Source organism: Hyalella azteca, unplaced genomic scaffold (assembly GCF_000764305.2).
Source record: "Hyalella azteca isolate HAZT.00-mixed unplaced genomic scaffold, Hazt_2.0.2 contig6969, whole genome shotgun sequence".
NCBI classification, from domain to species: Eukaryota; Metazoa; Arthropoda; class Malacostraca; order Amphipoda; family Hyalellidae; genus Hyalella; species Hyalella azteca.
This window is the reverse complement of record NW_025937108.1, coordinates 374,318-399,971: the sequence shown is the minus strand read 5'-3', so window position 1 is coordinate 399,971 and position 25,654 is coordinate 374,318. Positions and strand designations below refer to the sequence as shown.

At 36.9% G+C, this 25,654-nt stretch overlaps 1 protein-coding gene across 3 annotated transcripts in view; it reads left to right on the top strand.

Moving 5' to 3' along the window:
• Window positions 1-4,394: 4,394 nt before the first annotated feature.
• LOC108681192 (protein bric-a-brac 1) overlaps window positions 4,395-25,654 on the top strand; it is a 222,293-nt gene continuing 201,033 nt past the window's right edge. For all 3 annotated transcript variants that reach the window (XM_047881072.1, XM_018170197.2, XM_047881071.1), the window contains exon 1: window positions 4,395-5,781. In XM_047881072.1, the coding sequence (XP_047737028.1) occupies window positions 4,750-5,781 (1,032 nt within the window). In that variant the 5' untranslated portion in view covers window positions 4,395-4,749. The remainder of the gene's footprint in view (window positions 5,782-25,654) is intronic.

Here is a 25,654-nt window from a genome sequence, read left to right as displayed (position 1 = left end):
GGCGCGTGTCGGATCTGCCTTCTAGAAGGCGACTGCGTTCCTCGTCGAAGGCTGACCTCGTCGTCCCGTCTTCACGTCTGTCCACCGTCGGCGACAGAGCGTTCCCGGTCGCTGCGGCCAGAACATGGAATGGTCTGCCAGCATCGGTGACATCTGCTTCTTCGCTGCCGTTGTTTCGTCGACGCCTAAAAACAGAACTTTTCCGTAGAGCCTTTGAATCTTAGGCCTAGCTGTCATCTAATCTATCATGCATATTAGTGGTTTGGTATAGATGTTGTTTGTTCTAGCATAGACGTCATCAGTCTTGGCACATGTCCTCTGGTTTAGCATAGACGTCATCTGTTTTTATCCTTTCGGGTCTTTTTAAGCCGCTTGTAACGTGCCCTCGAAGTTCGATGTGAACGAGACGCCACGACAATCTCTTCGTGAAATGAATGAATGAAATGAACACCCTACATGTGTGCACACTGTATTAGATGTATGAACACTCTACATGTATATGCACACTGTATAAGATGTATGAACACTTCCCAAAGAACATCAAAGACAGCAGGATTTTTTTAACTGCCAAACCGAACCTCGACGTGAATCTCCCGGAAGTGAAGCGGCCGGGGGCTGCATATACGTACGTGTTCCGTCAAAGGGTTTACCTTCCCTTCACTGCCTAGTTTCATATAACAATGCGCTTCAGCCGTGAACATAATTCCAGTCATGGTGACATTGTGCGAACATGCTGCTGTTTAGCATACTGCTCTGCATAACCTACAATATGTACACCACGTGCGCCATTCATGAGTACATTTGATCCGTACAAGTTAGACGGTACCTCATTACCATGTCTGTTGCATTCGATCAAAGCGACGCAACCAGATTGTCAATAGTCTATTGACAATCTCGTGTCTATTTTATGCTTTGTCTATTTTATGTATCACTTCTTATCTTTCTTTGAGAGAAAATTCGGTTTACAATGATAAATCTTTCAAGAAATGTGACTTAAATGAAGTTTGAAAAACCAATTTATTAATCAAAACGAAGTTTATCCGTGTTATTTCGATAATTGTCATGAACTAGACTATACGCTCGTTACGGTATTTAATTGATCATGGGTTTATTGTGTTGTTCGCAACTAAATTTAACATCTTTTTACCAGGAATTAAAACTCATGATATTTCATTATTGTCATATTCATATTTTGACGTATTTTACAACTGATATATTTCTTACCGATAATTATTCATTTCTCTATTTGCAGGGAACTTGCCCCTGCAGTTCTGATGGTACATGAGCATCGGTCTCTGCAATTCGAAATTATTCTGGTGAATGCTTTGAAGCTATAGAAGTATCATGTATATCAGCAACGGCATCCATCTGAAGCTATAGAAGTATCGTGTATATGCAACGGCATCCATCAGAAGCTATAGAAGTAGCGTGTATATGCAACGGCATCCATCAGAAGCTATAGAAGCTGTCTCTTATACACATCTAGATGTGTATAAGAGACAGATTCATGAGTGTTGCACATTTGTATTCATCATACATGCGATCATGACTGCACGCGATGTATCGCACATAAATTCATTTTGTAAACATGCAGCTCTCGCTTTGCAGAAAATTTCGGTCGCGNGTATCGTGTATATCAGCAACGGCATCCATCAGAAGCTATAGAAGTATCGTGTATATCAGCAACAGCATCCATCAGAAGCTATAGAAGTATCGTGTATATCAGCAACAGCATCCATCAGATTCCGCAAGTCGATCGGTACATGTAATGGAGAGAATAAAGTGTAAACCAGTATTATTACAGGTTATACTACTAATAACAGCTAGTAAGTTATATTAGCAAACGTGCTTAAACTACTACTAATAATAATAATATAAAAATAAAATAATAATATTAATAATATTAGGCATTATTATTTATTATACTAATACATATTTAGCATTGCCGATCATTAGATTATCAAAATAGTTATTTAGGTTAATTATGAAATTATGTAAAAGTAACTATTTTTTATTAATTGTGCAGTATTGTACTAAAACGTAAAATTTTCCCTCTATTATTATAATATCGGCAACAATTGCACATGTCATATTTCAGCATGGGCGAAAGATTCTGATTTTTTAATGATCTTGAAAATAGTGACGTCCGCTATATATATAGCGACACTCAAGGTATGGAGTGGGAATTTGTTCATATTGTGCTGCACTTTTTGCCCCTATGTGTGTAATCCTGACCCAGTTTACCTAGCAAAAGAGATCATAAATTCAATGATTAAAAAGTGTGTCACTATTTTGATAATATGGCCCATTAATTTAGCGGTGTAAATTATAATGAATATAAATATAAAGATATATAAATATATAGGATAGTGCTACATTTCGTGACTGTCAGGCGCTGGCAAATGAAAGTAATCCAATATTGTTGCGACGTTACAAATGAATATTTATTGATAATTAAAACATTTATGCCGAAAATTTATTTAAATGATTAAATACAGGCTTATTTATAAATTGTAATTTTCTTCGTAGCAGCGAAGAGAGTTTATGTAAATATTTAAATAAATAAATATTTATTTACATATTTATGTAAATAAATATATGTTTATTTGCAAATAAATATTTTCTTTGCAGCAACAACTAAAGTGTTGGGAAACTTTCACTTAATGGACATCAAATGGATACCTATATAATTCAGTGTATAGGTGAGGAGTTTTCCTACAGTGAAGTTGGAAAATTTCGACAAGTGTAAATGGGTTGATACATTATATAAATACAATTTACTGATATACTGGTGTATTATATATACAATTTACTCTCTTTCGACACTGACTGAGGCCTCCATTTTTCTGTTATATAAGTGGGTAATTCATAAATTGTATGTAGTGAAGCTGCATGACTTATCTGCAACTGATATGAATGTGAAGAATCAATTTTGCGATAAGTCTATATTTTTATTCATGGATAACGAAGTCATGAATGCCTGGTATATAGGAGACCAAACGTACGTACATGCGCACAGATATATACAATAGAAAAATATATACTTTTTTCCTGGCAATGGAAGATAATCTCATCCAATAAAATGTTTCATCAGGTTTCAAATGTTTTATTTGCATCAAGCAATTGGAAAAGCGAACTTAGGTTGCGATGAACAGAACTAAAATATTGTGTTGCGCTGCTAGCATTCATAAAAATATTCAATGCTTAGCTTTAAAACATTTATTCAATTTTTAATTTAAAAATTAGGTATTTAACGATAGCTCGACGCTTTGAAAAATATTTAGAGCAACCGCCATTAGAATGACTTTATCTACGCTAAGCAGGTATAAAATAGGATGAGAAGCCCGAAGTGCGAAATGAAAAGCTATAGGAGTGGCTAAGCGTTACTCCTTTAGTAAGCTACAACAGCTTCTTGTATCAATGACCTCTAAATTCTAAAAAAATAGCGTCTTTACTGCAGTTAGTGACAGAGAGCGCATGCATTTTTTCGTCAACGAAAACATGAAGTCACGGACGGACAGAAAGACGGACGGACAGACAGACATGGCGAGCACAATAGTGCATTTTTTTCATAAGTGAGAAAATGCGCTAAAAATGTATGCATCAATAAACTCTAAATTCTAAAAAAAAGCGTCTCTACTGCTTTTTCACGGAGCGTTCAGCAAAATTCTGCCCGGCGACGCGGTCACACCAAGTGCCGCCTAATGTGATGCAAGAGTGGAGCAGGTAGCGTCGCCGTGCCAATGCAAGAGTGGCACTTGCAGCACCGGACTGGCGCTGCAGGTGCCGCGGGCGAGCGCGTGACACCTCCATGCGCACGCCGCCCCGCACGCGCGGCAAGTGGCAGCACGTGCAATTTCGCGCCGGCAGATTCACTCCACGGGCGCGCGGACCGATAGGCGGACTGGAAGGCGGAACTTCAGGCGGGCCTAAGGTTAATAATGCCAAACGCTTCCAGATATTTCAACTTTTGGCGTTTTTTTGAACTCTGTATGGATAGGTTTCGGAACCGTTGGGCGGTTAGGCTGGCTTGATTGGTTTTGTTGGCTGATGCGCTTATACATCTTTTACTTTTTCAATGCACTCATTGTAATAGTTCATATTTAGAATATCTACGTTTTTTATGTAAATGGGCCTGATTAAAATGGTATATGGTGAATAAATGTTTTTTTTCACATGTAAAGCCCTATGTTCCTTCTGACAACATTCGGCATCTCTCGCCGGAAAATTCTACTAAAACAGTCGAATATATAATCATTCATCAGGCCCCACATAATAATATGCAACATAGAACGTAAACTGGTGGTATTAAAGCTTGCACGTCATCGTGCATCTGGCAACGCATTTCATTCGTGAAGGTGTTGAGGGCTTGAGGGGGTCAGTGTGCTCCAAGTCGTGAGCGTGGTTGTATGTCTGTCAGTCTCTCAGTGTTGTCGTAGCCGGCGCGTTGGTGGCATCTCTGCTCCACAGACTCTGGTCTGATCCGACCACGCGCTATCCCGGTATAAATATCTCAAAATTTTCGAGTTCAAATATTGTGAACAATTACTGATGAGAAATCGCTTGGGCTGAAAAAAGACCGTGCGGCATTTCCTTATCAATTGTCTTGGCTGCTATTATTCGTAATGGTTTTACAGTGTATGAAAGTGTAAGCATAACTCCTGGCTCTAGGGCCAATGTCTTGAGGTTAGGAACCTCCTAAGAAAAAAAGTGTCGTGAAATCGAGGACAATTTATAGTGATTCTGTGAATGAAAATGTCGATGCCTCCATCGCCTACAGCGTTCGGAACCACGGCGCCAACGTCCGTGAGTTCAACTAACAACACCAACAGCGAATCTTCAACTCCAACTCCTTCCAACTCTCACAACTCCACAAGTGTCAACCACACGTCAAGTTCAGGTGAGGGGAACCAGCAGTTCTGTCTGCGTTGGAACAACTTCAGAAGCAATCTCCAGCAAACGTTCCTGAACCTTTTCGAGAAGCAATCCTTCGTCGACGTAACCATTTCTTGTGATGAGAAGAGCATCCAGGCTCACCGGATGGTTCTGTCTGCATGTTCTCCTTACTTTCAAACCATCCTGAAGGAATCTGATTGTTCGCATCCTGTCATAATCCTTCAAGGAGTGAAATGGTGCGAGTTGAAAGCCGTAGTGGATTTTATGTACAAGGGGGAAATTAACGTGTCACAGGATGAACTTGCAGGACTCCTAAGGGTTGCTGAGTCCCTCAAAGTGAGGGGACTTACGGAAGTGTGTGACGGGGATGAACCAGAGGCCACAACGATATCCACGTCCCCAGCACCAAGACCCAGGGTCGGGGAAGAGGCCCCTAGAAAACGACGAAGGTACAGCGGAGATGACACGCACATAAATCATGCCCGAAGTCGGTCTCCATCTCCCGACATCGCTTCACCCCCCATGGCCATGGACTTCCTTGACACGACTCTGGACCCGATATTTTCCCAGGCAAACTTCAATCGTTCGTCAGCATCGAGCCAGAATTCATCTCACGGTAACGGAAACCATCATGGTGCTAATGTTAATTCCCCAGCATCGTTAGCATCAAGTTTGTCAAGTTTGGCCGCGCATTTACCAGGAGGAATGCCACCGCCTGGTCATTCTTTAGCACATTTACCTCCTCATCTCGCTCATCTGCCACCTCTTAGTCCGCTCTCACCGCTGCTCAACATGCATCACCCCGCCATGGCTAGACCTCATCAGACCCCTGAAGATTTCGAAATTCGACCTGGTATTGCTGAAATGATCCGCGAGGAAGAAAGGGTGAGTATTCTAGTATTTAAATTACGTGTTTGTATAATTGCTTATAAATTGAGTTTTTCTGCGTCAGCAGGTGCTTAACTTATTACTCCAGTTTATAAACTTTCGCAACGCTTTGTATAAAGCTTGAAAGTTTGACCTAATTTACATATGCTTTAGAATTTTGCGTTTTTTCGCCATTCTTATCAGTACACGAAATGTTAACCGTTATCCTAATGCCTGTGCGGTTAAGCCTTTCCTGCCTGATACAACTCGAATTAAGATTATTATTCGAGCTAGAGTGAATGTCCCTATAGTTCACCTGCATATGCAACGATTGTCTGATTTTTAACGCTTCCTCATCATGACTACACTAATTTAGATAATTTATTTAACCAAAATAATTTCGACAATATTTAAATTGGTTCAAAGACTATTATCAAATATACGTGCGTTTTTTCATTCCCGATAGAATTCGTAATCGTGGGCCGGGACTAATTCAAGTTCGTAATCTCACTAATTCTTTCACTCGGAAACGAAAACTAGCACCTGGCTCCTTGCCCATGTTTGTTCTCTGCCAAGGAATTTCGCACTAACTTCCTTATCAACATCTATAGCTAACTCGGTGCTATGTTGAACATTTTACCTAACTAGTCTCTTGTTGAGCTCATTTTGACGTGGATTAGGTGGATTAGGTAAGTCACATACGTTTTAAATGCTTCAGACGTAAAGCTATTCAAACTATTAAAAAGCATGCGTCTCCGTTTATAGTTTATTGGCGGTGACTGTGAAATTTTTAAAGTTTCTTTGTCTCAAATGTAGTCGATGGCGAATGATCGTTACGTCGAGACAACTTGTTCGCAAAGTTGGTGACGAATTGCTGTAAATTTACCACCAATTTTAGCATTGCTAGTGTCCGCGGAGTCTTGCGTTACCAAGCTTAAAGTTCTGGTTGATAAATGAAGCAATAAAATTCAATTTTAGACGTGAATTTTAGATTTTTTGCAAGCAATTTCTATACGCAGAAGTTTTGAGCATTGTATTTGGTGACATTCTAGCGCAAGTTATGGTGCATGTTGAGAAATGTTGTTTATGGTCATATTCAACCGTTTGCCCTGCTGACGATGCAACTTTAACGTCAGCAGATGCTAGTTAATACACCTGCGGATTTCATCAACGATTTTAGACCAGAATTGCCTATAATTATACTTCAATTTTTTAGGTCATGGCTATGAAATTCTAGAATGAGCAGATGGGTTTTCCTGAATTCGTTTTGTTTTGTTCACCGATTGCTGTTTGTACTGAAAATTGGCATTAAATTTTATTTTAACTAGAGTCAGTAATTAGCTTGGCAGAGGCCTGCTATACTAGCGCATTAGTTTCAATGAAATAACTTTTGTGGATACTGATGTTGGAAAATTTTTACGAATAATAAATAAATGCACGTGTGGCTTAAATAGAAGTTCGCAGAATGATCGCACGTATATGATTGACCATTTTACCTAACGGTTGCAAAACCTCCTTTCTCATATTACTCGCCAATGATTATAAAAATATCTATAAATGACGATTATTTAAACTAAATTGTCTACAATAAATATATGTAATAGTTGAGACAAACGATTAAAAAACATTCATGACGTAACAGTTACGAAAACGACTTAGGAATTATATATCAGTGCATAGATTGTGTCAACTTCAAGCATATCACGCATCCGGACACAGGCCAAAGTTAATTTATTTTATTACTTAGTACCTTAAGAGGTTTATTTCACTGATATATTTAGTTGTAAAAGTTGTTAGACAATAATTAATGAATGTGGTGGCAGGGCTGTTCCCTGAAGTAAATTTAATATATTACTTTGGACCTTAGTACCTTAAGACCTTTATTTCACTGCTATATATAGTCATATAAGTTGTAAGGCATTAATTAATGAATGTGGTAGCAGGGCTGCCCCTGAAGTAAATTTATTATATTTCTTTGGACCTTAAGACCTTAATTAAGAGGTTTATTTCACTGCTATATTTAGTTATACAAGTTGTAAGGCATTAATTAATGAATGTGGTAGCAGGGCTGTCCCCTGAAGTAAATTTATTATATTACTTAGTACCTTAATACCTTTATTTCACTGCTATATTTAGTTATATAAGTTGTAAGGTATTAATTAATGAATGTGGTAGCAGGGCTGTCCCCTCGTCGCTAGACAGCCCTCGGCCAGCGTAGCTCCGCCTGCTGCCGCGCGTATCCAGGATAGCTACTTACGCGTTGAAATTCCCATTTATAATAATACATATAAATAAAATATGTCTATCTATAAAAATTATTTCCGTTGTTTTGACTAGTGCATATTGTTGCCCCTTCTTTTGTCATCATTCTAGTATTTTTTATAACTTACTTTTATTAGTTTTGACCGAGTTATGGCGGTTTAAAGTTTATATCTTGGTCGTGGGTTTTCTTCAAATCTATAGGTCGGACAATATCGTTATTTTTCTATTAGTTTACTCTTGATGTATAGGTACAAGTGTTACATATAACATACATCTGGGTGAGAATATTTACTAAATGTAAACTACATTAGATATGAGATTTGAAATAATCCTGTTATTTAGTTCACTATCAACCGCTGCAAATCTCGATTACTTCTGTAATTTCTGTGCTTTGGTGAGATTCAATAATAAACGACTATTACTATATTTGTATAAGTGCAATGAGCTCCTTGAATTTTTACAATCTTAATTTAGAGTATTTCCTAATAACCATTTTTACCCAATTTGCCTGACGAAAAAGAAATATTACAAATGATTTTTATCGGAATGCCTTTTATGCTTATCATTGAATTATTGATTCATAAGTTAATGAAATAATCCCATAACCTTAAAGTATCAGTGTATACAACAGATCACTTTCAAGGGGCGAACAAGGCGACATCATTTCTATGTACTGCTGCAAACACAAACAAAATTCTACCAAAAATACCGGGAACGCCATATTAAATTTCAATTAAGAAATGTCGAAATTTTATTTTCAAAACTTTTTGAGCATAATAATAATTCCTAACCTTAATATTGATAAACTCATATTAATCATAAATTAATGATGCTGCTGAAAATGTGTGTGGTGAATAATCTCGAAACTAGTTGATCATCGCTGAAAAGAAGAATTAGCGCACATATTCACCCTGATATCGTTTTATAAATTAATCTGTACAAGATATTATTGTTCTTTTTCTACTCAGCGTATAGGAACCTGAATTGGTTAATGCCTGCCTCTTACTTCACTTTATATATCTGATATGCGTTTATAGTTTTCTTTTTTGAGTATTCGTTCTATATACAGGCTCTTATTTCACAAAGTAATGTGAAAATATAATTTACGTTCTTTTAGTAGAAATGATAAGAACTAATTACATTTGAAGTACACATAAGCATAAAAGTTGAATTCATGATTAAGATATAACGATGTATGAATCCATTTTGCTGCCACTGATGATTTATCAACATGGCTGTTTCTTCATTATTGATGAATCGAAGCAAAATCTCAGAATTGTTTAGACGCTTTTACGCTCGTTCGCAGGAAACTGTTGCTAAAGATTTTGCAATAGGATATACGTGACTCATCGATGCTTGGGCTTGCAAAACGTAATTTGGTCTATAATGGTGTGACTGCAATATTTCGGTGACATGACATGCAGCAGTTCTTTTGTTATGCATTCAACATATCAACAACGTTACCAAATTCAACGGTGAGCTCTGAATGGCGGATTGTAACCTTCAATACTGCCATTGTTTTCTATTGGTTTGAGTTCAAGTTTTGCATGCCGCTGAAATGAAACGCTGTTGTTTATATTTTGAGGGTTTTTAACATTTTGCATTTGGGTATCTAATTGCTGAAGGTGAAATAATTTACGAAAGGGTATTATGAGTGAAATATAAAATTTATTCTGAACTTCCACAACACTTGTAATCGAGCTGACACTTCAGCGTTCAATACTTCAATCAAAAAATTTTGACCCAGCTTCTGAAAGTATAATCATGTCGAGAATTGCTCTGATTTATCAACCACATTTCTCATTTGCAATAAAATGTGAATATTCATTAATTTTTATAAAAATTGTCCCTCAAACACGAGTTTAATGTTTCAAGTTCAAAGTGTAGCGAATTTTGCGAAGTGTTCTGTTCACTCTAGTTTTTTGTATATCTGGGCAGAGCATAGGCGGCAGTATTACTGGTAGTGTTGGTGACAGTGTTGGTGACAGTGTTGGTTACAGTGTTGGTGACAGAGTTGGTGTCAGTGTTGGTGGCAGTGTTGGTGACAGTGTTGGTGACAGTGTTGGTGACAGTGTTGGTGACAGTGTTGGTGACAATTCTGCCGTTGACATGTTAAGCCACTAGTGTTCGCATGACCATCTCATTATTTTATGCTCTATCTAAGTGCTTTCCGTGACTGTTTCGGACCCTAGCCAATTTTCTAGCGAAAACCCTGGCTCATTATTCATCTACTTGAACCCTGTCAATAATTCCCATGGAATCGCCAAGACTTTAGCGATTTCCGTTATCGCCCCAGATGTGGATTTTCCAGCTCATTATCAATGATGGTTTCTGGTCAGTTTTATATTGTGATTTTTCGAGGTGAACGAGGATTGGATTCGTTAATATTGCATAGCCGTGCAAACTACGATTGCTGCTGCGCATGGCTAGTGGACAATCCGACTGGAATTTTTTCGATTGATTCTATTCACATTCCAGTGACGTTTTCTGGATTGATTCTAACTACATTCCAGTGACGTTTTCTGGATTGATTCTATTAACATTCCAGTGACGTTTTCTGGATTGATTCTATTTACATTCCAGTGACGTTTTCTGGATTGATTCTAACTACATTCCAGTGACGTTTTCTGGATTGATTCTAACTACATTCAGTGACATTTTCTGGATTGATTCTAACTACATTCCAGTGACGTTTTCTGGATTGATTCTAACTACATTGCAGTGACATTTTTTCGATTGATTCTAACTACATTCCAGTGACATTTTCTGGATTGATTCTAACTACATTCCAGTGGCATTTTCTGAATTGATTCTATCCATATTCCTGGGATGTATTCTGGGTTGATCGATATTTACTCGATTTTTTATTATTAAAATATCATAAAAATCGGATTGTTTAGAACATTTGTTTATTGAAGAAATATTTTCCGATGTAAGTTTAAACTTGGTCAAGAATCATTTGTGTCCGGCAATATTTAATTTTGTGCTAAGCAAATCGTCAATAGATGTTTTTGGTTTGATTGAATATAACAAAAAAAACTTCTAAACACCCTAGTTGCCATTTTATTGTAAATTATTCATGCTTGACGCTAAAACATTTCATGAAGAATTAATCAAAAGGTTCCATGGTTTCATGCCAACATTACGATAGCCATCAATGAATATTGAGCAATATTTGCAAATGCTCGAACATATTTTGAGAAATTTCCTCGTATAGCCATTCTCAGGATAATTTCAAGCTGGAATGTCTTTAATGTCCCTAAAAACAAATTTCTTATCGTATAACGCTGCCATAGTTATACCTCAATTATTTTAACATAACCATGCATAACAGGTCAGTATTGCACCTATTGTCTATGCATAAATAATTCAGCTTTTCTTCGAATGCTGAGAACAATTATCTTCAGTAAATTAGAAATCAAATTGCAATATTCGTACAAATTTTTTACGCAATTGCACATAATCAAAGTGTTCGATGTCGACCTGATTGCTGTAAACGCTATTCCACAACGTCTCGAATTTCTTTCGCTAATTTACGGTCGCGTTGTCGAAATTTTGTCATCTTCGTGGCAATCATTTAAGACTGTCACTGAGTGGCAAGCCTTTAAGACTGTCACTGAGTGGCAAACTTTCAAGACTGTCACTGAGTGGCAAGCCTTTAAGACTGTCAATGAGTGGCAAGCCTTTAAGACTGTCAATGAGTGGCAAGCCTATTTAACTGTCACTGCGTGGCAAGCCTATTTAACTGCTTATAACTTAACCTTTATAACTTAACTAACTAACTTAACCTTTATAATATTTGTCACTGAGTGGCAAGCCTTTAAGACTGTCACTGCGTGGCGAGCCTTTAAGACTGTCACTGAGTGGCAAGCCTTTAAGACTGTCACTGCGTGGCAAGCCTTTAAGACTGTCACTGAGTGGCAAGCCTTTAAGACTGCCACTGAGTGGCAAGCCTTTAAGACTGTCACTAAGTCGTAATTTACTTATTATGTCACTAGCATCACTGACAATACACGAGCTCATACCACACTTAACCATTATTTCAAAATTGCATGGAAGCGAAATATCGGATCTAGTTTTTTATCAATCGCGAGTTCGGCTTAATATTGTCTTAATATATTCGCTGTCTTTTTACCAAATCTTTCATGGATTGACTATGAATGAATCAATGCGCATTATAATGTTAAATGACGCTCGCTAGCTGTCGTCTGAAGTTTGCGTCGCGTGATTGATCATTTTTTATGGCCGCCGCGAAATGAAGCCTTGAAATTTAAATGAATGCCTGAAATCTTTATCATCTAATAATGGAAGTTTTAGCCTCATATTATTTGTAACTTATAACAGGAGCTCGTTCGCTGCATCTCCATAGGAATGGGACATTCAAATGAGATAGATACATGAAACAATAATATGTCGAATTTATATTTATTTCAGGCAAAATCAATTTGCGTTTTGCAAGAGTTCCCAATGAACCGAATTTTCTATGCACTGCATATCAAAGTTTCCATACATTGCCCCCAATGTTTTATTACTTATACGTTTTGAACGAAATATTTATCTGGTGCGAACATTAAATTTCATTTCATACACATTCACTGTATAAAAGGCTTCATCGTTCTGACGTGAAACTCCATGCCGTAATTATTAAGCTCCTCCTACATTCATAAAGGCGAATCCTAAAATTAGTTTTCGAGTAATTTCGTAATTTTCAATAATTAGAAAAGAGCATCAGGAATCTAATGTGTTTTTATTTAAATAAATTGAACACCATCTTCAGATAAGCGTGTTCCATCATCCCTTCAATTCTGGCCACATAGGAGACCAATTGTCCGTAAGTTTGTCGTTATGAGGCGCTGAATTTGCTACTCTTATCTGTCAACTGTTCACGTACGAATATCCTATAGCAAACAAATAGCAAGAGCAAGCGTTTGCAAGTGATAGAAACTCTGGAAAATCTTATGATGCTATATTGATTTGTATCTACGATCTCCATCTCCTACGATCTCCATCTCCTACGATCTCCATCTCCTACGATCTCCATCTCCTACGATCTCCATCTCCTACGATCTCCATTAGAATCCATTTGACTCGGCCCGCAACGTTGTAACGTCTTAATGATATACATTGATGTTCTAATTCTTAAATATTTAATCCCAATATTTATTATTTTTAATTTCATTATTTACATGTAACCTTTAAGTACTTGCTTTACCGTAGTTCTCTATTTACATAGTTGGGTATCAGCCCTTTTTTCTTGACCTGCATTATCGCCCGCATTGTGCCTCACTATACGTACGCTGTATATAGTGAATTTGTTATTACAATTAACATTGTGATGTCTGTTCATTCGCCGCCCCATCCCAGTGAAAATTTACAGACGCGGCAGCTTCTGATTTGGAGTACCAGAAGCTGGGGCGACTCCAAATTTTGTTACCCAGTGAAAATTTACAGACGCGGCAGCTTCTGATTTGGAGTACCAGAAGCTGGGGCGACTCTAAATTTTGTTAGGGATTGAGCCTTTCATTCTTTTGCACGTATTGTGCAGAATTAATTCTTCTTGCTTTTTTTGCACGTGCTTCTTACCATAGTTAGTTATTATAGTGCTTATATTTCTTGCCTTCTAGCTTCATGTGTTCACCTTTTTATTCGTAATGAACTGCACCTTTTTATTCGTAATGAATTGTATCTTGTTTGAACTAATTCTTGTCCACGTTATATTATTTCGTTACTCATTTTTGTTGATCATTGACCTTGTTTCGTATTCATGCCCTTAATATTCACTTGAATAATTTCCCGTCTTCCACATTTGTTTGATTCAATCTAAGTTTGTTTATACCCCCCTCGTCTTGATCACGTTATATTGTTTCGTTACTCTTTATTGTTGATCATTGACCTTGTTTCGTATTCATGCCCTTAATATTCACTTGAATAATTTCCCGTCTTCCACATTTGTTTGATTCAATCTAGGTTTGTTTATACCCCCTCCCCCCTCGCCCCCCCCGCCTCACTAGCCTAAACAATGAAGCTTGGCCCCCTCAGCTCTACACAAAGCTAAGATTTATATGTCCATAAATTTAGCTGCACTTCAAATCGCCTATAAAAATGTGTAATAAAGCTGTAGTCTTCGAACGCATTCTCATAGCCTCCATTAGGAAAATAAGTCGAGAAAGGCAGAACTCTATTGTATTATTTGCAGTTAAACTTAGTTCTTAGCTAGCTTAGGTTGTAAGCGTTAGATTGTTTCCAAGATATTGAAGCATCTTGTGCTTATTTAGTAGAAGTGCATTAGCTTTGTCCAGTGATGCAAAGTAAGAATTACAGCCGAGTTACCCCATTAATCGCGACTTCTTTTCCAAGTTCTTAGTAGTTTCGTGTTGCTATCCAGGCATAGGTTATCTCTAGGTTCTCGCGCGCCCGCTTTTATGTTCTTCTCACGGACATTTATAAGCGATTAAAAATATCTATACGGCTGCACCGTATCCTCCCTATGTCTGATGAATTAAATGGATTTGGGCGAGCATTCCGAATGCCTGAACTCCTTCTCGGTAACTGTTTTCTCACTTCATTGTGAATAAATTATATCAGAGTCGTAAGCTATAGCCAGGTTTTTTCGAACAATTTCATTTTGTTTCCAAAAATTTCAATAATTTCATTCGTAGTTCCCGTATTTTTGCTGCTTATGTACGGAATTCATGAATAAACTTTCAAAGGCCATTAACTGAAGTGGTAGCGAGATAATTCGTTTAGACCAACTACTAGTATCGTCTTGGCGATTTTCCAATCTCTGCGTAATGGTGACAACATTACGAAGATATGGTGAGTGCATAAAATATGGTGCATACATGTGCTATGGTGCGTGCATGTGCTATGGTGCATGCATGTGCTATGGTGCATGCATGTGCTATGGTGCATGCATGTGCTATGGTGCATGCATGTGCTATGGTGCATGCATGTGCTATGGTGCATGCATGTGCTATGGTGCGTGCATGTGCTATGGTGACAATATTATGCCATTATCTTTCGTTTATCAATGATCTTATCATATTTAACTATAATAATCAGATCTTATCAGATAATTATAGCAATCGTTTTGAATAATCTTAATTATTCAAAACGGGATTGCTTGGCTTCCAAAAATTCGTAATAATTTCACAAGATATACCTACATAGGGCAACGTTGTTCTAAATTTTATATTAATAATGATGATTCGTTTAGCCTTAATATTGTGATGGATATTAGAACTTGTAATCAACGAAGGTTATTTATCTAGCGCTACTTGGGTGCAAATCATCGCAGGTTTATCGGTGGCCACCAGGCTACAGGTAATTAACTGATAACTCTGCTATAGAATTATTGACTGGGTGTTAAGATTTAATTATGGTGCGCTATATGTATAGCGTGTAACCCATATATGGCCAGTCTCCGCTGCATCTGTAACTAGATAGCTTATTTAGATATAGATACATGAATATACAGTCCATATATGTATATGAATATATTTGAAATCCATTAATGCAAAAGCTCTTCTTTTATAAAGCATAAATTTATATAATTTTGCAAATTTTATAGTATTTGAAATAATATCAGTATTGTATGGCGCCTTGGATTATATTATTATATATGATTATTATATTATATTATATTATATTATATTATATTATATTATATTATTTTGGATTACTCATTACTCAACAAGCTGATAGCAACTGCACTCTGGTTGCTTCTGCAAGTTTATGTCTTCAATTATCGATGTATAAACATCACTAATGTTTTTAATTGAGGTGATAGAATGTGTAATGTTAACATACACATAACGCGGGATGTTTGAAGTCTTCACGCCCATGTTTGTACTTGAAAGATGCTGTTATTGATGTCGTTGATTGCCATGTTGTTGGCTTTCATACGTTCATCAGCAACCCTGCGCTTTATTTGTGTATAAATAACCTGTATTGTCTAATATATCACCGAGCGACCGTATATCGTAGGGTCGTAAGGTACAAAACAGCTTGCAGCTTCGCGTCTGATTTATCGTCTGCGTGACCATACAATTTTTGACCGTATGACCTGGCACCTAAGCTCCGTTATCGCGTGCACACTGCCAAGAAATACATTACACGCTTGCAGTGTGCAAATACGCTGTATAAATACGCATGCGTATTATTATAACCTCGTCCTGGCGTAACCTCGATTAAGTTTCTCCAGCTTTATGGACTGAACTTTGCAGGGTGGCAATGAACTCGCTTAAAACGAGCTATGAAATTGGGCAAAACGCGTTTACCATTTAACATAAAACAAGCATTTCATTAAATTTTGCTTCCAATTATAATAAATATTCCATGATGGAAACATCCATTAAGGAATTTATAATAACCACGAATGTTACTCGTTAACTTGCTGTACTTTACATTGTTTGAGTGCCGGGATATTTAATTTTTCGCGGGATTTTGCACAATGTAACGAGCTGCTGGCCCCATAACGGCTTAGCCCAACGACGCGCAATGAACGGTGAATTTAACCTCTTGTATATAACATCTTTTAACCTCTTATATATAACCTCTTATAACCTCTTTAAACCTCTTTTATATAACCTCTTATAGCCTCTTATATATAACCTCTTGTATATAACCTCTAATAACCTCTTTTATATAACCCCTTATAACCTCGTATAACCTCTTGTAACCTCTTGTAACCTCTTGTAAACCTCTTGTAACCTCTTGTATCCTCTTGTAACCTCTTGCATCCTCTTGTAACCTCTTGTAACCTCGTGTAACCTCTTGTAACCTCTTGTAACCTCTTTTAACCTCTTGTAACCTCTTGCAACCTCTTGTAACCTCTAATAATCTCTGATAATCTCTTGTAACCTCTTTTAACCTCTTGTAACCTCTTGTAACCTCTTTTTACCTCTTGTAACCTCTTGTAACCTCTTGTAACCTCTTGTAACCTCTTGTAACCTCTTATAATCTCTGATAACCTCTTGTAACCTCTTATAACCTCTTATATCCTCTTATTCCTGCCGTCACCGCAGCGCAGGCGCAGAAACTTTAAATTACTGCGCTGTTGTTACCTGCGTTATGTATGAAATGTAAATGGTCGATTTTTGTCATATTTTAAGTGCAGTTTATTTCGCAATGATGCTTTTAATAGAGAATAAGCTTCTATCAGCTTCGTGCTGTTCCTACATTTTATTCGTGATTGTATGGAAAGTTTTCCATGTAAAATTAGTCGTTGGAAGTTATGCAAATAAATTCATGGCGAAATGTGATTAGCAATATGGATAAGTTCTGTATTTTTAATAGGATAGCCTTATGAATTAGTTTTGTATTTATGGTTGATAAATTAGGGTTATGAATAGATTCTATAATTATTCTGAATAGATTAGCATTATGAACAAGTGTGAGCTCTGGCCATAGGTGCTGGAGGGTTGACCATATTACTTACGAAATAAATGCGAATAATTTATGTTTTCGCCTGTCGAGAATGAATTTGTGGAAAGTGTTTATTATTTATATATACAAAACAGAAGGAAGTGTCGTATTATTGAGAAAAATTTCCACTAACATTTTGAGACCTTCGCTTTTATAAACATAAGTTGAGGAATTTTGGACAGAACTTGTTTCTTTTTATTAACAATAATGTGGGAGTGAATTCGCCTTAAATTTTATGTGGGAGTGAATTTGTCTTGCGTAATTTTTTAGTTGAAATAATACTAGTAAATTTTATGGCATTTGCCGAGCAAGTGCAAAGCAATAAAGCGTTGGATGAAAATAATCCGTAGTAATTAAAATAATTAAATTTGTGGAGTTCAAATATCACAATGGCAGGGGGCACAAGTGCAGGTGGCACAAGGGCAGGTGGCACAAGTGCAGGTGGCACAAGTGCAGGTGGCACAAGTGCAGGTGGCACAAGTGCAGGTGGCACAAGTGCAGGTGGCACAAGTGCAGGTGGCACAAGTGCAGGTGGCACAAGTGCAGGTGGCACAAGTGCAGGTGGCACAAGTGCAGGTGGCACAAGTGCAGGTGGCACAAGTGCAGGTGGCACAAGTGCAGGTGGCACAAGTGCAGGTGGCACAAGTGCAGGTGGCACAAGTGCAGGTGGCACAAGTGCAGGTGGCACAAGTGCAGGTGGCACAAGTGCAGGTGGCACAAGTGCAGGTGGCACAAGTGCAGGTGGCACAAGTGCAGGTGGCACAAGTGCAGGTGGCACAAGTGCAGGTGGCACAAGTGCAGGTGGCACAAGTGCAGGTGGCACAAGTGCAGGTGGCACAAGTGCAGGTGGCACAAGTGCAGGTGGCACAAGTGCAGGTGGCACAAGTGCAGGTGGCACAAGTGCAGGTGGCACAAGTGCAGGTGGCACAAGTGCAGGTGGCACAAGTGCAGGTGGCACAAGTGCAGGTGGCACAAGTGCAGGTGGCACAAGTGCAGGTGGCACAAGTGCAGGTGGCACAAGTGCAGGTGGCACAAGTGCAGGTGGCACAAGTGCAGGTGGCACAAGTGCAGGTGGCACAAGTGCAGGTGGCACAAGTGCAGGTGGCACAAGTGCAGGTGGCACAAGTGCAGGTGGCACAAGTGCAGGTGGCACAAGTGCAGGTGGCACAAGTGCAGGTGGCACAAGTGCAGGTGGCACAAGTGCAGGTGGCACAAGTGCAGGTGGCACAAGTGCAGGTGGCACAAGTGCAGGTGTNCACACTCTCGCTCGTATCTCAACGCACACTCTCGCTCGTATCTCAACGCACACTCTCGCTCGTATCTCAACACACACTCTCGCTCGTATCTCAACGCACACTCTCGCTCGTATCTCAACGCACACAAGCGCTCGTATCTCAACACACACTCTCGCTCGTATCTCAACGCACACTCTCGCTCGTATCTCTACATACGCGCGTGCTACGCTTCGTACGCACGCTCGTGCGCACGTTGCGCGTCTTTTAAATACAAGACCAAGCGCACGCGGCAAGCACTTATTGATTTTATTCAGCCCTCTTGCGTTTAATATAAAATCGATATTGCAATATAGGCCGTGCAACATTGAGGCCCTCTTGTTGTTGCTGTCGGTGTTGCTGGGAGCGTTCATTGTCATTATTGTTCTTTGTTGTGCTAATGTGGTCAATATTTTTATTTATTGTGCTATTGTGGTTAATATTTATATATATTGTGCTATTGCGGTTAATTTATTTGTTTATTTATTGTCCTATTGTGTTAAATATTTTTGTTTATTGTACTAGTGTTGATGATATTGTTCTTCATTGTGCTCCTGATGTTGTAGAATAATATTAATATTTAGTTTCTTACGATAATTAGCATGTCGTTGATGCAAGTCTTGATGATAACTAGCATGATGTTCATGTTAGTTATGTTGATGATTAGCATATTGTTTAATTTAATTCTGATAACGATTAGAATTTTGATGTTAGTAGGTATTGATGAAACTCTCGTAATATGAGATAATATATGATACTCTCATTCATAATTCTATATATGACAGCCAAGAATATGTTTTTAATTTATGAAGCCATGTTGTACCTCGAAATATATTAAAAATTTCCTTATTAATTCCATTGCAATGGCTGTCTATTAATGCGTACTATTCTTGACTGCTATTTAACAATTATTATAATTGGCATTTACGTTATCGCATCTTTGTGATGAAACAAGCTATTGCTCTTCTGCGATAACATATGAATCATTTTGTGTATTTTTCTATGTACCTTCAGAATACTGAATTTTCACTCGTATAATACTATATTTATTTTTGCATACCTCTAACTTTTTTCCTGTCCCATTCCAGGTGAGTGAGTTCGTCGAAATTGACGCTGTTCATCCATGTTACCCATACGTGAGTATGATAAGAACTTAATGTGTTCAACTTTCTCATCTCATTTTATGTAAAAAGAAACTTAATGTATTCTACTCATGCCAGCAGCGTTTCTAGCAATGAATTTATCGATTTTTGTCTTCTTTTCTATTCATATTATGTACGTTTGATGAGACTCATTCCTTTGAATGGGACATGAGTAATTATTCTTTGTTAAAAAGAAAGAAAAAGTTAGAAGAATATTCTACTCATGCCAGCAGCGTTTCTAGCAATGAATTTATCAATTTTTGTCTTCTTTTCTATTCATTTTCTATTCATATTATGTAAGTTTGATGAGACTCATTCCTTTGAATGGGACATGAGTAATTATTCAGTCTATTTACTTGCACCCTACGACGCGTGACTGCCTATCGCCACATGGACCGGTTTGCACTCGACGAATCGATGCAAATTGACGACAAAAAATTCCAGCTTGCGTTTCAAAGAAACTGTTGTGCGAAACTGGAGATCTACCCTCGCCGCCAGATGGTAGAGGGTTGACAATATTTCCCTTCGTTTTTGTCATTGCAATCGCAAAAGTTTATATCCCTAATGAATTATTTCGTTACATTTTTCACCAGGATTTTTTTTATTTATTTAATACACAGCCACCGTATGTTATTGCGCACAGCCACCGTATGTTATTGCGCACAGCAGCCGTATGTTATTGCACACAGCCACCGTATGTTATTGCACACAGCTGCCGTATGTTATTGCACACAGCCACCGTATGTTATTGCACACAGCAGCCGTATGTTATTGCACACAGCAGCCGTATGTTATTGCACACAGCAGCCGTATGTTATTGCACACAGCCACCGTATGTTATTGCACACAGCCTCCCTGTACATGCAAAGCCCTTGAGTTATTCAATGTCTTGTACAATAAAACGTAACTTATTTATGAAGACTCCTACACATTCAATATTAACGAGACGAGCGAGCCTCCCTGCCTCGTGTTGCTGTGTGTTGCTGTGTAGTGCTGTGTGTTGCTGTGCGTTGCTGTGTTTTGCTGTGTGCTGCTTATGTAAATGCGCGTTTTAAAATGTACCTTGCCACACCTTTTACGCTGATAGTTTAATAGTTTGTGTTTAGAGTAAAAAATAGCTAATTATTCTTATTTACCGTTAATGAGTCATGAAATTCATATTTTATGAACTACGTAATTTCTACCAACACACGTCATAACCAAACTGCAGGCGCAGCTAAGCCCTGGCTCCCAGAGGTGCTGCACTCCCTTCACAAAAGCTCATTTTAAGTATCGATTTTGTACAGCCTATGCAAACATGCCTAATGCGAGCACCCTTCATCTCTCGTCTAAGCATATTGCCTTGCAATAAAAAAATACGCCATAATATGACTTGATTTCACTCGTAGTTAAATTGTTATTCAAGTTTACATATATCTGGGGGAATTTATCGCACACTTTCTCAACATACGGAAGATTTTTTCACATGGATAAAAAATATTCTGTTAATTCTTATGTAAATCTGTTTAAAATAAACCGCTTGTGATACAAAAAGACAGTTCCTCGTTGAATTCAGCATGCGTTGTTTAACTCCTAGGTAATATTTTTTTAGGTTCATGCTATGTAGTTATCTACTGCTGATATTTACATTTTAAATCATTTACATTTTTAAAATCATATTTACATTTTTAAATCGTTACATTTTTTAGGTTATATAACGCATATTGTTTTTAATATTTATTGTTTAGGTTCATGTTATAAAGAGTTATCTACTACGGATATTTACATTTTATAATCATTACATTTTTACGGTTAAAAAACGCATCTTATTTTCAATATTTCGTTTTAGGTTCATGTTGTGTATCTATCTACTGCAGATATTTACATTTTAAATCATTTTACATTTTTAAAATCGTATTACATTTTAAAATCATATTGCATTTTCAAAATCATATTACATTTTTACGGATATAAAACGTATCTCAGCCTCTCTTAAGTCAGTTCCTGTTAATGGCTTACAACATCATTTCTTTATTCACGGTAATTATCCATACGAAGTGTCTTCAGTGAGCTCTAATTAATTTTAATGTTATATAATTATTATAATTAGTAGATGTAGATACACGAGTTGAAGTCCTAATGTTGAAGTCAGACGTTTCGTTACCATAATTTATTTTAATTATGCCTCTGATCACGTATAATTAGTGGAGATATTAGGTCACTTATTACCTACAACTTATTAATGAATGCCATGACTATATCATGGCATTCATTATACTGCACGACACCATTCAACTTATTCACGTTTCATTTCAATACATCATAATAATGCGTTGACTCCTTGACGTCGATTAAGTAATACTCTTGTACAGTGAATATATTAATCTTTAGCTTATTATAGCCCTGTTATTTGTATCTTATGTGTTGCATCATTTATTTCAATGTACCCACTTATTTTTGCTAGAGAAGCCGTGGTTTGATCTAATCATTGTCTCTGCAGTTTGATTTGTATCAAGCGTACAGGGTGTTTGATGTAACTTCTACTGATTATTATTTGTTAATATTCAAGAGACGAAAAAAGCTAAAAATGCTTCGAATCATAAATTGAAAATGGTACAAAAATATAATTTGTTATGCATACAGGTTTTTTAAAGTCAAGCCTCACATCAAACGTGACGTTAAAAAGAAGGCCGACCCTATTAAAATATGACTCGTCACTGTAAAAATTGAATTTCGGGAATATTTCAGTTACAATTTATTAATATTATTCTTTAAGGATTTATTGCCCAATAAAGTTATTCTGAAAATGTTTGAGTGTTGAATGGAATTATGAATTACAATTTAATTCGAAGGATATTTGCAATCAAGTATCACCGAATGATGTGAGAAAATTTCGAGTTAGTAAATAACCGTCCGTGAGAGAATTGAATGGATTATTTTCCTCTTTTAGGCTAAATAGAAATACATTTCCTTGTATTCAGATTCATTTTTCAATGTAATGTTTTATTATTTCTAAAGTGGCATATGAATATGAAAAGATAAATCTTACGAAACGCTTCCACGAACAAATGGCCTCTCATCTCAGGTTAATTTCTAAAACCTTATCCTTTTCCCCCGTTACTTTAATAAGCTTAAATGATAGTTACATATTTTAAAAGGTGTAGGAAGTTATTGCAAATGAGACACTTCCCTTTTAATGTAGGTTTGCCTACAGCTTCCTCCCTGTCCGACAAGGTCCATTTCCTCTCGCCTCGCTCGTGTCGGAGCCAGGATCCTTCTCTCACTTCAACAGGAAACGCCTAGCTGCTTAATTTCTAATAAATTATCTTATATAATTCCAGAGTGACTAGTTTTCTTTTTAGTGCATTTTCTTATTTATGGAAAGAATTTTCTTATTTATGTCCGTCCGTCCGTCTGTCTGTCCGTGACCTCAAGTTTTCGTCGACGAGAAAATGCGCTCTCTGTCGCTCACTGCAGTGAGTACCGAGTTATATTTTTTATATTTCAGTTTTTTTTTGTCAAAGGCGGTTCCGTAATGCTCGTACCTTCTCTAGTTTTTGCAATGAATCTCGTTTTTATTCTTACATATTTTGTTGCACTTATGATTTGGTCGTGCTATATACTTCGTTGTTCTATGTCATTTATCGTGTTGTTTGCTTCCTTGGGATTTTTTATCTGAATGAAAATCGGTATGCAAATTTAGTTCATAACTTGGGAAATTTTTACAACTTCAATTCTTCCACAAATACTAATCTATTTTGCCGGAATTCCTATCATCATGCGGAACAACTTCTGATAACTGAAGGTTTAGTGACAAAACAAGCAAGGGCTACCATGAAGCAATTTTTCAAAATATATTTCGTCATTTTTCGCGAAACCATTTTTATGTAATACATTTGTATTGTATCGTGGATTCTATTTAAAATATTTAATATTTAATAAATATTCATTATTATTTAAAATATTAGTCAGGAGTATAATAAAGAAGGCACACATGTCAGTGTTGTATGCTAGCATGACGCATACGTCGCGCTTGCTGACTCGGCAGTATTACGAACAGATGAAAATGTTCTCTTCGGACTCAGTTCCCTGTGGGGGCTTATTTATTCATTAATATTCTCATCTGATATCGACGTAATCGATTATCCACCCATAACCTTCAATTGAATTGATTTATAATTATTGTTATTAAAACACATTCATAGGATATCGTTGAAACAAGCGATTTCTTTCGTATGTCTATAGTAATAATAATAATGTTCATGTCCTGCCAGGCTAAATTTAATATGATGTTTGTAATTAAAATAACTTGACTGTAAAATTTATAAACGGGTAACAGTGGATATTTCTAGATTTTTCCGTTTTCATGTTAGGTCAAAATAACTTTCCTTGTAGCTGATAAAGGCTGCTAACGCTTCGAGCAGGTTTTTCTTCAACTTGCTTGTTCGTTTTCCATTATGTTCTTCGATTCAAATTTTCAAATTTCCATTAGTCTGATCTCTAGTATTGACTAAATCGAACAAACCGTAATTCATATTGATTTTCAACGTTCTTCGTTGTGCTAAACGAATGTTTAATTTGCAAAGCTTAAGCTGTTTTGCAATTATTTTACCGAAGATGCGGATGAAAAGTTCAAATAGAAAGGCAGAATATATAGTGATGAATCTATAGTGATGATCGTCATAAGTCTGACTCGATAATCCGCATAAAAACTCGATTAACAAAAGGGGCGAAGTAGAGAAAAAAGATCGAACAAAAGATCGCGGGTTAAAAAAGTTAACACAAAGGGTCTCTGGCTCAGAGATCGATATGCCATGTAAATAGTTTTTTTCTTGCCTGCGTGATTGATGAATACATGAATATATATGAATACATTAGTGTATAGAGGCGATTCTCATATAGATATATACTAAAGAACATTAACGAAGCGTTGGAAAGAAAAATGAGCTAAATGCGACTCGGCAGTTAAACTCTAGTTAGTTGTGACTAGTCTGATCGCTAAGTAATGTTAATTTTGAATGGCATTACTATATTCAATCAGCTTGTTTTATAAAAATTCCTTTGTTGAATTTACTACAAATCAATTCTGAAATTGTTGCATGAATACTCAAAATTATCAAAATAGTTTAGGATAGTATAAAATAAAGTAAATTGTCGATAATTTTGTTCCATCGACTTTTTTGCTTGACTCTAAATGATGAATGATGTATTTTGTCGTGCTCAATTCAACCTTTAACCGATGGATGATATATTTTATCGTGATTAATTCAACCTCTGTTAAAATTTCCTAAAGAACTTCTGTGGTCATTTAATTCTGGCTCAATACCCTCAAAAAGTGATCGTTATTAAAATATTCGATCTTGAAGATTAAATAGAGATGTATTTTTAATGAGGTGCGGAATGTAAATCTTTTTGGGTGATTAGTCTTCTGTTTTTCGTATGATTATTTATTCTGATCTATCTGGTTAAATAATTCTTTGCTTTATTTAATGTTTCCACTGCCTCCAATAAATAAAAATGTCAGTTGAAAATCCTTATTATGAGTTACCGTACTAAAGTGTTGGTTAAAAAAGGCTTTAATCATAACAAACGCCTTGATAAATCATAATCTGGATGCTATCAGACATGTTTAGTTATAAGTAATTAATTAGTAATTAGTAATTAATATTTTGTGGAAAAACGTATGCAAATGACCACAAGACTAACTATCAATTTCATTCTGTTTATTGAGGTTTCCTATTAATTATATACTGATAATTGTCTCTCTATAGGATGATGGTTTATTAGTATGTGTGCGTCTCTGTTCGTCAT